The sequence below is a fragment of the Salvelinus alpinus genome, chromosome 31, assembly GCF_045679555.1.
Source record: "Salvelinus alpinus chromosome 31, SLU_Salpinus.1, whole genome shotgun sequence".
NCBI lineage: Eukaryota > Metazoa > Chordata > Actinopteri > Salmoniformes > Salmonidae > Salvelinus > Salvelinus alpinus.
The window spans coordinates 9,866,633-9,880,917 of record NC_092116.1 but is presented as its reverse complement, the minus strand read 5'-3'; the positions used below and the strand labels follow the sequence as shown (position 1 = coordinate 9,880,917).

The following is a 14,285-nucleotide window of genomic DNA, read 5'->3' as shown; positions in this document are numbered from 1 at the left end:
TTGTTGTTGTTCTGAGATTGATTTGCACTTTTCGCACCAAAGTACGTTCATCTCTAGGAAACAGAACGCGTCTCCTTCCTGAGCGGTATGACGGCTGCGTGGTCCAATGGTGTTTATACTTGCATACTATTGTTTGTACAGATGAACGTGGTACCTTCAGGCGTTTGGAAATTGCTCCCAAGGATGAACCAGACTTGTGAAGGTCTACAATTTTTTCTCTCCGAGGTCTTGGCTGATTTCTTTTGATTTTCCCATGATGTCAAGCAAAGAGGCACTGAGTTTGAAGTTAGGCCTTGAAATCCATCCACAGGTACACCTCCAACTGACTCAAATGATGTCAATTAGCCTATCAGAAGCTTCTAAAGCCATGAGATCATTTTCTGGAATTTTCCACAGTCAAAGGCACAGTCAACTTAGTGTATGTAAACTTCTGACCCACTGGAATTGTGATACAGTGAAATATAAGTGAAATAATCTGTCTGTAAACCATTGTTGGAAAAATTACTTGTGTCATGCACAAAGTTGATGTCCTAACCCACTAGAAATTTGTGGAGTGGTTAAAAAACAATTTTTAAATGACTCCAACCTAAGTGTATGTAAACCTCTGACCTGAACTGTATTTGGCCTGCAATTTCTGAGGCTGGTAACTCTAATGAACTTATCCTCTGCAGCAAAGGTAACTCTGGGTCTTCCATTCCTGTGGCAGTCCTCATGAGAGCCAGTTTCATCATAGCGCTTGATGGTTTTTGCGACTCTGCTTGAAAAAACTTTAAAAGTTGTTGAAATGTACCATATTGATTGACCTTCATGTCTTAAAGTAATAAAGGACTGTTGTTTCTCTTTGCTTATTTGAGCTGTTCTTGGCATAATATGGACTTGGTCTTTTACCAAATAGGGCCATCTTCTGTATACCACCCCTACCTTGTCACAACACAACTGATTGGCTCAAATGCATTAAGAAGGAAAGAAATTCTACAAATTAACATTTAAGAAGGCACACCTTAATGCATTCCAGGTGACTACCTCATGAAGGACTGGTATAGTTATCTCTAGGACTGGTATAGTTATCTATAGGACTGGTATAGTGATCTCTGTTGAGGTGATGGATGGACCAGTTGTTTTAATCCACCTTAGTATGCCTGGAATCTTGGCTTCAGTTAACTTTTTGGAAGAATCGGCTGTGCACATTTCCCTCATATCAGTGTCAGCCATTAATAGTAGAAAAATTGTCCAATTTGGCTCAGTTGGTAGAGCATGGCGCTTGAAAAGTCAGGATTGTGGGTTTTGATTCCCACTGGGGCAAACCATAGGAAATATGTATGTGTGTATGACTATTAGTCCCTATGGATAGTGTATGCTAAAGTGCATATTATTAAAAAAAAAAAAAAAATTGATACCAGAATATTGTGACGAGGAGAGGAAGCTATTTTAGACTATTGATATGTAGCCCATATTCCTGGCAGATTAGCCTTCAAATGATCCCCTCATTTGAGAAGAGAGCTGTTTTAGGAAGTCAATACATCTAGTTAGTAGTTTCTGTCACTGAGATACACTGGAATTACATTACAAGATTGGCATCCAAATTAGATAGTTAGATTCATGCGAAGCTATGCAAAAACTATTAACACTATTGTCAATCTTGTAATGTAATTCCAGTGTAACTCAGTGACAGAAACTAACTAGATTTATTCAGGAATGTTTCCTAATTCTGCGTCTTTTACCCAATGGTAAAGGGCAGAGTAATCTGTGTTAAGAGCTGAGATGTTTTTGATTATAGGGAGAGAGGTCAAAATGACAGGGCTTTATGGTGGATGCCACAGAGGACGTAATTCAGAAAATGACCATCTCCGCAAAGGTCAACTATGTCCTGTTGTTCCATAGTCTTATATAATGTCATACTGTCGGCTACAGGGACCAATGAAATGTGCTCTGTTAGAAGATGAGCTGGATTATGGTGGAATAGAACGGCATGTTTAAAGACAGGTGTGTGGGTGTGTGTTCTCACCAGAGCCAGGCACAGTGCTGTTTGTACTGCAGCTCCTCTGGACTCTCCTTGCCTTGCTTCTGCTGCATCTCCAGCTCTGCCCGGCGACCCTAATGACCACAGCAACCATGACCACACACAACCACCATACCGGTACAGAAACCATGATCGCAAATCAACCGCATTCATACGGCAACCATGACCATAAATTGACCAGGAAACTCAATAGAGATAAACAGAGAGACATGCAGTATTCATACGGCACGCACACACCTGTAGGACGGCATGGTAAGCTCGGCTCATGAACCCTCGCCAGGCCTGGGGTAGGAGGAGGGCACGATGCCACTCTGATGGCTGAATGTTCACCTGACCACAGAGAAGAGAAACACTGAGTATGTATGTACATTCATACATGTACACTACCGTTCAAAAGTTTAGGGTACTTAGAAATGTCCTTGTTCTTGAAAGAAAAGCCAATTAAAATAACATTAAATTGACCAGAAATACAGTGTAGACATTGTTAATGTTGTAAATGAATATTGTAGCTGGAAACGGCAGATTTTTTTATGGAATATCTACGTAGGTGTACAGAGGCCCATTATCAGCAACCATCACTCCTGTGTTCCAATGCCACGTTGTGTTAGCTAATCCAAGTTTATCATTTTAAAAAGGCTAATTGATCATTAGAAAACCCTTTTTGCAATTATGTTAGCACAGCTGAAAACTGTTGTCCTGATTAAAGAAGCAATAAAACTGGTCTTTACACTATTTGAGTATCTGGAGCATAAGCATTTGTGGGTTCGATTACAGGCTCAAAATGGCCAGAAACAAAGACCTTTCTTCTGAAACTCGTCAGTCTATTCTTGTTCTGAGAAATGAAGGCTATTTCATGCGAGAAATTGCCAAGAAACTGAAGATCTCGTACAACGCTGTGTGCTACTCCCTTCACAGAACAGCGCAAACTGTCTCTAACCAGAATGGAAAGAGTGGGAGGCCCCGGTGCACAACTGAGCAAGAGGACAATTACATTAGTGTGTCTAGTTTGAGAAACAGATGCCTCACAAGTCAATCAACTGGCAGCTTCATTAAATAGTACCCGCAAAACACCAGTCTCAACCTCAACAATGAAGATGCGACTCCGGGATGCTGGCCTTCTAGGCATTTTCAGTTTCTTGGCAATTTCTCGCACGAAATAGCCTTAATTTCTCAGAACAAGAATAGACTGACGAGTTTCAGAAGAAAGGCCTTTGTTTCTGCCCATTTTGAGCCTATAATCGAACCCACAAATGCTGATGCTCCAGGTAATCAACTAGTCTAAAGAAGGCCAGTTTTATTGCTTTTTAAATCAGGACAATCATTTTCAGCTGTGCTAACATAATTGCTAAAGAGTTTTTTAATGATCAATTAGCCTTTTAAAATGCGGCACGCATCTTTATATTATGAAGAATGCAATCGAACAGCTGAATAAAACAGAAAGCATATTTTCTCCATGCGTCTTTTCTGTGTTGAGCGGTTAACAAAGAAACAGGTACTCCTATTTGCTTCATTTAGTTATTTATGCAACTTTAGTTGTGACACAAATGTTGGGCCATACCTTTAGATTTTTAATACATTCTAAGGCTGCATGATGCAACTCTAATGATGATTTGCGCAGGCTGTACACACTTCATCAGTCTCTCATTCACAATTTGACAAGCACTTGGTAACGCCTCGAATTTCCTGGCTGCATGCCCTTTGTGTGGCCGTAATGCCCCCTAAAAAAATCCATGCCTTTTGCGGCCAGTGGCCTTCGTGCCCTTGGGCTGAATATAATAATTCTAATTCCCTTCTCTCGGCTGTGTGCCGAAGCACCTCTCACTCACATGGTGCTCAGTCACGTGATTGGGTCTTTCTCACAGGCTGAAGACAGACACATTGGTGATGCAAATTGCGCACATACTTTTCCTATTCCAAGGCACATATTGAAGATATTGGAAGAACTGTCCACATTTACTTTTTGTCAGCCAACAAGCTGAGTAGGTCTAATGAACAGCAAAAGCACTAGCATATGTCAATCTACTATCCACCATAGTACAAAAGTTGACCTATTCTATTCTGTGTGAGAAATAAATATTCCAAACATAGTCTGGGACAGTTGTGGGATGTGATAGATCCCAGATTAATACAACCACTAGCGTCAAAAAATATGTTTTAAGCAATGAGCCTGACGCAACAGATGAGAACATTTAGCTTAAAATGTTGATAAACTATTAGGCATTTTCTTTACATTATAAACGCAGAAATGCGCACACTGCTGTAAGCTTTAAGTGCAAATGTTCCATTAGCAGGAAAACACCATTCTCAAAAGTGACCACAAATGTGATTATGCATGTAATGGTTTTATTATAAAGGTGCATTTTTAAGGTGAAAATGATCTTCCCAAACTTGAAACTCCCCCGCTGCATATGTAATGCCAGTTATGCTTTACACCTGTTGTAAAGCAGATTAATGTGCTTAATTTTAAGAAGTTATTTGGGCACTTTAGTTGTGATACAAACCTTATCAAAACATATAGGCTAGGCTACATGAGGTGTTTGCCTTAAGCTGGGCATAATTCACAAGTGATAATATATCATTCACAAGTGATAGGCTAATATTGTCACCCATCACACCATTATTGATTTAATCTTGTCTTTACATATACTAAATAATACATGTGTGAAATTTGCTTTGATTTAGAATGGACCATTATCATGCACCTGTCTTGAAACAGGGGCAAACAGGGGCATACGTCATCTATGCACTTCAATAGCGAATGGAGGACGCTTTTCACACGGTTCATTTTCATGCCAGACAGGTAGGATATACTCCTCTTGTAAAGATAAACAATGTGCTTAAAATAAGAAAGTTGAGAAATAAATATAGTAGGCCTAGCCTATAGAAAGCTGATAGGATCCTCCTCTTTTTAATAGAAGCCATCACTCTGTTTTCTCGTGCAATTGCATAGCCTATAGAAATGTTGCGCAACATTAGCTCATGGGCTCTCATGAAGTGTTTGATTAGATTTTCAAATACATTTGCATTGATGTCAGAGTGATTAGAGGGACAATAGAGTGCTGAGTACCTGGCAGTTAGCAAGTTTAGTAGGCTACTAATGACCTTCAGCAGCGTCAGAGCTTGGAGAAGCCTAATTACTGTGACTAAATAGTCACGTGGAATTTGACTGCCGTCATGACTCATGACCGCCGGTGTGGGGGTAATACGGTCACCCTAACAGCCCTACGTAAAACCAGCTGTCAGTTTGAAACATGGCTGTTGGATGATACACAGTGGCCACCAGATAAAAGAGACAAAGTAGAAATGTTCAGGTTACTTTTCTCAAGTCAACCAGCCAGTGATGATGACGAACGGAGAGAAAGAAAGAGCGAGAGGAGACAATGAGAAACAGCAAAGGTAAGGACAACAGAAAAAGAAGAGAATGTGAGTAGATAGAGAGAACATGAACGAAAGAAAGATAAAGCGACCAGAAATATGATGGGATAGGGGAGAAATACAAAGGCATCTACAGAGAGAGGAGACACCCCCTTGCCCCTACCAACTCACTCGGAGGGCCCTCCGTTGTCACGTGTTGCTGATGAAACTTTGAGGGTTACTTCCAGAGTGGCGATGGAATCAATAAACCCATCCACTTCGGAACACACTCGTGACTTGAATGATGCAATTCATGTTCCACTTTTAAATAATAAAACTAGCAATTCAAATGAACAAATCCCCTGTTGTTTTACAAGATATAAACCTCAGTAACAGTTAAACATTTAATTTGGGGAGGTATTTAAGTCTCAAAATCAGGAAAACATGCATGTGGAACATAATTAGGCACGCCTCTCCATTCTTTTCTATGAAATTGCACAAACTCCAAACATATCGCAGTGTGTGTCGGGATAGCACTTCGCTCTGAAGCCGGCAGCTTTGCTGGCTCGTCCGAAGTTGCTATCTGAGGGTCTAATTAACCCCTACACCCTCAATAAATGTCACTCCCTCAGCTTTGGGACACTTGTGCAAATGGCGGAGGTGCACGTGAATGCATAAATGGAGGGCCGAGGGGAAAGGGGTGATTTGGGATTCATCCAGAGAGATAGGGGAGGTCACCTCGTGAATGAGAGTGGCTAACATCTGCTGGTAGCTCCGTCCCCTGCTGAGGAAGAAGCGGTTGATTGGTCGTCCATCTCGGTCGGTCTGGACGGGCAGGTCAAAGGAGAGAAGGAGGCCGGCTGGAAAACACAAACATTATATCACATAAAACTTACATTTGCGGAAAACCTAGCTAACCTGGTCCTAGTCAAATAAATTATAAATATTCATTTGAGAAATGTAACCTTTATTTTCATGAACAGTAGACTAAATGAATAGTAACTCATGCAGTCAAGAATTATTCATTTTGCATACCTTTAACTGACTAGCCAATTCCTGATTTTAATTAATTTATCCTTATATTTCAATACAGGGGATGTCAACAATTTAACCTTTATTAAGGCCTTAAATAAAGTAATTTAAGAATTTGTTTAAGGGCCCGTGGACTCCCTGTTATTTAATTTTTCTTATTGATGGTGTGTGTTGGTACCTACCTGCCAGGCCAGGTTTGAGACCAGGCTGTTTGCTCTTCTCATAGGTCTTCAGCATGAAGCCTGGGATCCCTGCCACCGTTTTCCCCTGGTCTGACCGGAGGCTCCCCCTTTTCAGGGCAGAGTGGTACACCCCACGCGGCATCTGGCTCATCTCCTGCCTCACCAGTGACGTCAGGAAGAGCTCAAATGCTGAACAGAGGGGGGCGGGGAAAGAAAGAGAAAGAAATTGGAAAAGAGGCGATAGTGGCATATTTGAATTCTGTTGTTGAAGTCTGCAATGGAACAAAATAGATAAAAAGTGCAAACCGCACCCATCTGGCACTCAGGAAGGCTAAATGAAACACTATTTGAAATAAAAACAAATACTATTTGAATTTGGGCAAACATACGGTATATAATGGATGCCATGATGGATGTCCCCAACCAGTATAAGACCAGAGAAGAGTATTCACAGTTTCACACACAATGGGAGACTATGGTGTAAACACACAGTTCATTTTTACGAGGCAAAGAAGGAAAAGAGTGGCCCGGGGCGTCTGGGAACAAAGCACGTCGACAAAAGGACATTGAGTGTCGGTTTACTTTTCAGAATTCCTCATCGTTTAATATAATTGACACGCTTCATTAAATTACATTGGAGCAGGAAACTGGAGTGGGGTAGAGTTTGGTCGAAAGAGGCTGTCGAGGGATTGGGGCAGAATTTCTGATTTATTCAAGTCAACTGCTCTGTGGTGCTGCGTTTCAGCATGTAGAGACAGTCCTCGGGGGGTATTGCTGAATAGTTTCACACAAAACAATTTAAACGCTGCATTAAATCGAATACACTATTAAATCAGGATCCGAAAACACTTAGTCCCATCCTCAAAAGTTGGCACAGTGCTCAGTACTGACTGTGATTCTAAAGAGCTGTAGTGAGAGAGAGAGAGCGAGCACGTGTGTGTGTTGTGAGTATATGTGTCTAACAATACAGTAGTTATAAAAAGGACAGAAAAGGAAAAAACCAAGGTAGTTAGAGATGTGGGGTATATTAGATATGAGCAGCTTCTACCTGGCAGGACTGAGAGGGATGTGAGACCTAGGAGCTTCACATAGGATGGACCTGGAATGGACAAATCTTCTTCCTCCTCCTCCTCCTCTTTCTCCTTTACCTGTTCCTCCTCCACACTTTCAGGAAGTTTTGCGACCGGCCTGGCCTATCAGGAAGACAAACCAGCATACCAAAGACATGATTGGCTGACTGATTGCATTACACAACAATGATAAACAACCATTTGATTCATTATGAGTATAATGGATTAAAATCAGATTAAGATAACTTTTTGGGTCGATTGCACATAAGGTCCATACAAATTTTGACTTCCGCTTTCAACCCAACCCCGCCGATACATATACAGGTTTTTGGAGAGGTGCGGAGGGCTACCACACTGGGTGCCCGGGGAGCTGTTGCTGTGGCAGGTTAAGTGTCTTGCTCAAGGGCACAACGGCAGGAAATGTCATCTAGGACTCGAACAGGCAACCCTCCCGTGCCCTGCCTCTCTTACCGCTAGGCTACCTGCCGCTCCAGAGATTAATTACTACTACATAACGTTGCTAGGTGGTTGTAGGAACATTGGGAGAGCGTTGCTATCCAGTGGGACTCTCACCTGCTCGGGGAGGTGAAGGAGCGTGTGCACTGCCTCTGAGAACTCTGACAGAGCCTTGTATCCACAACTGGCCACCTCAGGTTCCTGGAACACACAAACCCATCAAAACAAAAACATGCAGAGATCTGGGATTTGGCTAGTCTGGGAAGCAGGCTGATTTCTCCACCAACCTTGTTGAGAGCGTAGCCCCAGAGAAAGCTGACCACCTGCTCTTTGAGTTTCTGAAGGAGAACAAGCCATAGTTAAGGGCGAAAAGGCCTCAAATCACATCGAAATGAAATGCTGCACAAAAACAAAAAACACTTGTTAAAATTGCCATTGGTAAAATATGGGCCCCAGGTGTGTTATGCATAGTCAACAGATTTGGAGGACAGGTAGTGTACCTCGTACTCCTCTGTCTTGACAGTGAGCTGTGGCAGCAGAGCCAGGAGCTCTGCTATGGCCTTGACCACCAGAGGTCTAGAGTCACAGCTCAGCTTAGGGCCCAAGGCTATCCATGTGGAACCCACATCCACCACCTGGAAAAACAGCATCAATGTTTACCACCTGAAGACAACGTTATCTTAGGGGGTTTATTGAATTATGCTTATTGTAACAAACACATACCAAGTAAGACAGTATTCATATACAATATTCATATTCAATATTCAGACATCTTAGGAAATTTAGTGGCAGTGCGTGTGTGTGTGCGTGCGTGCATGCGTACGTGTGTGTGTGTGTGTGTGCGTCAGGGTTTCCATTAGGCAAATGTGACGCCGGACAACGCGACGAGAATATCTTCAATTTACCAGCCATTTGAGAAATTTACCGGACAGATATGCTTTAGGGCGTTCACTCACGGTGTTCAGAATCTTAACAAAACATGCAACTCCTGTAATGAAGCAGGCAATAAAACGTCCTTTTCAAACAGTTGCCAAAATGCAATTCACAGGGAAAAAAGGGGAAAATAAACACTTAATCAGCACTTGCACTTGACCCCCCTGTAACACCACCAGCGAAACCCCCTTTCTAGCTCTGACAGCTACGTTGAGGAAAAATATACTTTCTATGCCTGTGATATATGGTTGTCCCACCTAGCTATCTTAAAGATGAAGGCACTAACTGTATGTCTCTCTGGATAAGAGCGTCTGCTAAATGACAAATGTTAAAAGCACACCTGATGCGAGCGATATATGACAGATCTCCATTCAAAAATTAGAAAGAGGGTGAAAGAAAGTTGATCTGAAAACCAATAGAACAGATATGAAATGGCATATGAGGAAGTCTTTCGTTGGCAGCTGTGTGGCAAAAGGCCTAGCTGATTATTGAGCTGCTGCTGTCAGTGAAAAGCATCTAAAGTGTGTGAAGAGAATGCGCCTTGAGTATAATTTCAAACAATGAGGCGAAGATAGCCTGTAGGTGTGTCTCTCTCTCCAAAATGTATCTCTCTCTCCAAAAAGTATGTGCTCAACTCTCCAGAATCCACTCCGCTGTCTCCCACCAATTCTTGCGCATTCATTGTTCTATGTGAATTTATTGCCCTTTGACTGTTTTTTTTAAATATTTTTTATATATATAGCAATTCCTTATTACATCTGTCACCAGTAGTAAATGTACTGTTAATCCCCGTCATTTGGTTACATTAATTTATGTTAACGCATTTGTATTACTAATTAGGCCTACAGTTATTTTGCATTCTCATTCTCGGAGTGGAACTGTCATTTGCAGAGTTCACAACCTGCTACACTTGTGAGAAACAAGTTTGGTTTTTATTTTATAACTATCATTTATGAGTTGTCCATTTTTTCATTGTGTTTTGTTTGGAGTGCTCCATGTGAGCAATGAGCATGGGTTTGGTCTCTCTGTCTTGTTAATGATAAGGAAGCGCGACCGCACGCACGCACACAACACAACGAGCGTACCTGGCCTGCTGCGCGCAAATGTAGGAGTGCCCATTTGGGGATGTTTGCTTTCTGATTGTCTTAGTCACCACAACCACCACTAATAAATTACTGAGAAGCTCAGCTTAAGTCAACAAAGTCTGTTTTTTTAACATCCATTGCGAATGATTGCCTAAGAATTCCTCAAAGTAGGCCTATTTGGTAAATCTTTCCAACAATCTCCCCCTCGGTAATCACCAAGCCTCCATGTGAAAGAGCAAAATATCATAATCGAATCATCCCATATATCCAGTGGAAACTTCATAAAATAGCCTACCTTTCCCTTGTGCAAAAACAGCTGTTTGTCCCAAGCTCACTGGGGGAAACTCTGAGAGCCCAGAATAGGCTAGTTGATACATTGTTGCAAGTTCGCTAGCTACAGCTTTGGGCAGAATCCAGTGAGGATTTGATAGAATTTTGCACTTCACGAGCAAAAGTCAAGACAGATAAGGGAGGCAGACAGGCAAAGTAGAGAGATGAATGTGATTGAAGGAACCATCATTTTTAATCAGTAGGCTATATTTTCTACTGTTTTTATTTGTCGGCTTTATCTATTTTGAATTGGTTGACAATGGAAGTTATAGGCCAACGGCTGCATTGGCCATCTCGGAGTTCCATGTGCTCATTTATGATATTTCGCAGCCAATGATTACGGTAATGTGTCCATATGGCAGAGGCTGGTGCTCTCGCATTAGTTGAATTTAAACTTTTATATTTAAATTATTTGAACTTCTCTAGGGTAGGGGGCAGCATTTTCAAGTTTGGATGAAAAGCATACCCAAATTCAACTGCCAGCTACTCGTCCCCAGAAGATAAGACATGCATATTATTAGTAGATTTGGATAGAAAACACTCTGAAGTTTCTAAAACGGTTTGAACCATGTCTGTGAGTATAACAGAACTTATTTAGCAGGCGAAACCCCGAGGACAAACCATTCAGATTTTTTTCAATGGATTTTCATTGGGAATCCAGATTTCTAATTTACCTTCTTGCAGTTCCTACCGCTTCCACTGGATGTCAACAGTCTTTAGAAATTAGTTGAGGGTTTTTCCTTTGTGTAATGAAGAAGTACGGCCATTTTGAATCAGGGTCACTTGTTGTGTCCTGTTTGATAGAGGCGCATGACCAGAAGGCTAGCTACAGTTTGTTTTAATCCTGTATTGAACATGGATCATCCCGTCTTCAATTTTATCGATTATTTACGTTAAAAAATACCTAAAGTTGTATTACAAAAGTAGTTTGACATTTTTTGGCAAAGTTTACAGGTAACTTTTGAGATATTTTGTCGTCACGTTTCACAAGTTGGAACCTGTGTTTTTCTGGATCAAACGCGCCAAATAAATGGACATTTTGGATATATATCGACGGAATTAATCGAACAAAAGGACCATTTGTGATGTTTATGGGACATATTGGAGTGCCAACAACAGAAGCTCGTCAAAGGTAAGGCATGAATACATCGCAGTGCTAGCTGCGCCACCAGAGTCTCTGGGTTCGCGCCCAGGCTCTGTCGCAGCCGGCCGCGACCGGGAGGTCCGTGGGGCGACGCACAATTGGCATAGCGTCGTCCGGGTTAGGGAGGGTTTGACCGGTAGGGATATCCTTGTCTCATCGCGCTCCAGCGACTCCTGTGGCGGGCCGGGCGCAGTGCGCGCTAACCAGGGTGGCCAGGTACACGGTGTTTCCTCCGACACATTGGTGCGGCTGGCTTCCGGGTTGGAGGTTGGGTTGTGCTTCGGAGGACGCATGGCTTTCGACCTTCGTCTCTCCCGAGCCCGTACGGGAGTTGTAGCGATGAGACAAGATAGTAATTACTAGCGATTGGATACCACGAAAATTGGGGAGAAAATGGGATAAAAAAAAAAAAAAAAAAAAAAAGGTAAGGCATGATTTATATTTTTATTTCTGCGTTTTGTGTCGAACCTGCAGGGTTGAAATATGCTTCTCTCTCTGTTTACTATGGTGCTATCCTCAGATAATAGCATCGTTTGCTTTCGCCGAAAAGCCTATTTGAATTCTGACATGTTGGCTGGATTCACAACCAGTGTAGCTTTAATTTGGTATCTTTCATGTGTGATTTAATGAAAGTTAGATTTTTATAGTAATTTATTTGAATATGGCGCTCTGCATTTTCTCTGGCTTTTGGCCAAGTGAGACAGTAGCGTCCCGCCTAAACTCAGATTTTTGGATATAAATATGAACTTTACCAAACAAAACATACATGTATTGTGTAACATGAAGTCCTATGAGTGTCATCTGATGAAGATCATCAAAGGTTAGTGATACATTTTATCTCTATTTATGCTTTTTGTGACTCCTCTCTTTGGCTGGAAAAATGGCTGTGTTTCTCTGTGGCTATGTACTGACCTAACATAATCGTTTGGTGTGCTTTCGCCGTAAATCCTTTTTGAAATCAGACATGCTGGCTGGATTCACAACAAGTGTAGCTTTAATTTGGTGTCTTTCATGTGTGATTTCATGAAAGTTCGATTTTTATAGTAATTTATTTGAATTTGGCGCTCTGCATTTTTACTGGCTTTTGGCAATATCCCAGAGAAGTTAACTAAGATTTGTATGATTTCCACATGACATTGATTTTGAGAAACAAAAACATTATTGAAATGAACCTGATCCACAAAAACACTTATATGAAAATACTAACTGACAGGCAGATTGGTAGAAATGGTAGGATAAATTGTATGCTTCCCCAAACTTGCAACTCACGCGCCACCTATGAAGTTATGAAATAATTGCCTCCATCTTTCTATGGTCTGATTTTCAAGAACGTGAAGACATGCCTCATAACATGAAGTAAAACATTCAGGTTTCAAACAATTAAGTATGTTTTCAAAACGCATACTGCCTCACGCTCACATTGTAAAGTGGTGGGTGACGCGTTGATAGCCTGCGTAACGTTGGTTTTTCTCCTGGTCAATTTGTCAGACCACAATTTTTTTTATTGCCGTTAAAAAAAAAATCTGGCCAAAAGCCAGCAATTACCGGCTAACAGAAACCTGGGCGTGCACGTGTACTCTCACCTCGGTGCGGCAGAGCTCGTGTAGACCTTGCAGGGCCAAGGCAGCAGGGGTGGCCTGGTCTGGTCTGGAACACTGGGCCAGAGTGTGTGTGATGGCAGCCAGCATGTCCCCTCCGTGCTGGTAGGGCCTGGGACAGACGAGTCATTAAAACCTCTTTCTAGAAGTGAATTCAAAATCCACCCCTATCCCTTACCTCCAAGGCACTTTTGTAGCTCTGAAACTTTCGTAAGATTGAACAAGTGTATATCTAATATGGATCGAAGGGTGTAGGGTGCAGAAAAAGTGTGGAAGGGACGGTAGAGGGTGTAGGGCAGGGGTGGCCAACCCTCCTCCCGGAGAGCTACTGAGTGAGCAGGCTTTTGCGCCAGCCCCGCTCCAACACAATTTAATCAGCTAATCTAGGTCCCGATGAGCAGCTGGGCAGTTGAATCAGGTATGTTAGAGCAGGGACGGAGCAAAAGCCTGCACAGCCAGTAGCTCCCCAGGAGGAGGGTTGGACACACTTGGTATAGGGAAAGCGAGGGGCTTAGGAAGAACCCTGAGGGGACAGACCGTATAAGTCTCAGAGGAGTGTTGGAGCCCACCTCTCTCTGCAAATGTCTCTGACACAGGCAGCCCTGGCTAGAATCTGTTCCCACTGGGCCTCCTTCCCCAGGAGCACAGAGGACTTCTCGAACTGGGAGATCAGCCTCTGGAGGTCAGGGTACACACGGTCCTACAGCCCAGAGAGAAAGAGACACTTAATCCTAAACCAAGACCGCCAAAGTGTCAACTCCCGCCATCTGGGAAACAATGCATTGCAAATTAAACACTCTTCTGAAAGTGCAGTGTGGACAATCAGCTGGCATCATATATTGTATTGTTATTTGAATGTAAAAAAGTATTGTGTTTTGTTTGTGATCTGAAAAACAAGAAAACGTAATACAACTTTATATTGAATAGATATACACATCTATATATCTACACTATCGTTCAAAAGTTTAGGGTCACTTAGACCTTGTTTTGAAAGAAAAGCAAATTTTTTTGTCCATTAAAATAACATTAAATTGATCAGAAATACAGTGTTGACATTGTTAATGTTGTAAATGATTATTGT

At 42.0% G+C, this 14,285-nt stretch overlaps 1 protein-coding gene across 2 annotated transcripts in view; it reads right to left on the bottom strand.

The window, feature by feature from the left end:
• focad (focadhesin) overlaps positions 1-14,285 on the bottom strand; it is a 74,256-nt gene that overhangs the window by 22,698 nt on the left and 37,273 nt on the right. For both annotated transcript variants that reach the window (XM_071379042.1, XM_071379043.1), the window contains exons 14-23: positions 13,774-13,904; positions 13,190-13,316; positions 8,615-8,749; positions 8,402-8,452; positions 8,232-8,315; positions 7,637-7,781; positions 6,589-6,777; positions 6,113-6,234; positions 2,258-2,350; positions 2,006-2,094 (exon numbers count right to left, since the gene is read on the bottom strand). In XM_071379042.1, the coding sequence (XP_071235143.1) occupies positions 2,006-2,094; positions 2,258-2,350; positions 6,113-6,234; positions 6,589-6,777; positions 7,637-7,781; positions 8,232-8,315; positions 8,402-8,452; positions 8,615-8,749; positions 13,190-13,316; positions 13,774-13,904 (1,166 nt within the window). The remainder of the gene's footprint in view (positions 1-2,005; positions 2,095-2,257; positions 2,351-6,112; positions 6,235-6,588; positions 6,778-7,636; positions 7,782-8,231; positions 8,316-8,401; positions 8,453-8,614; positions 8,750-13,189; positions 13,317-13,773; positions 13,905-14,285) is intronic.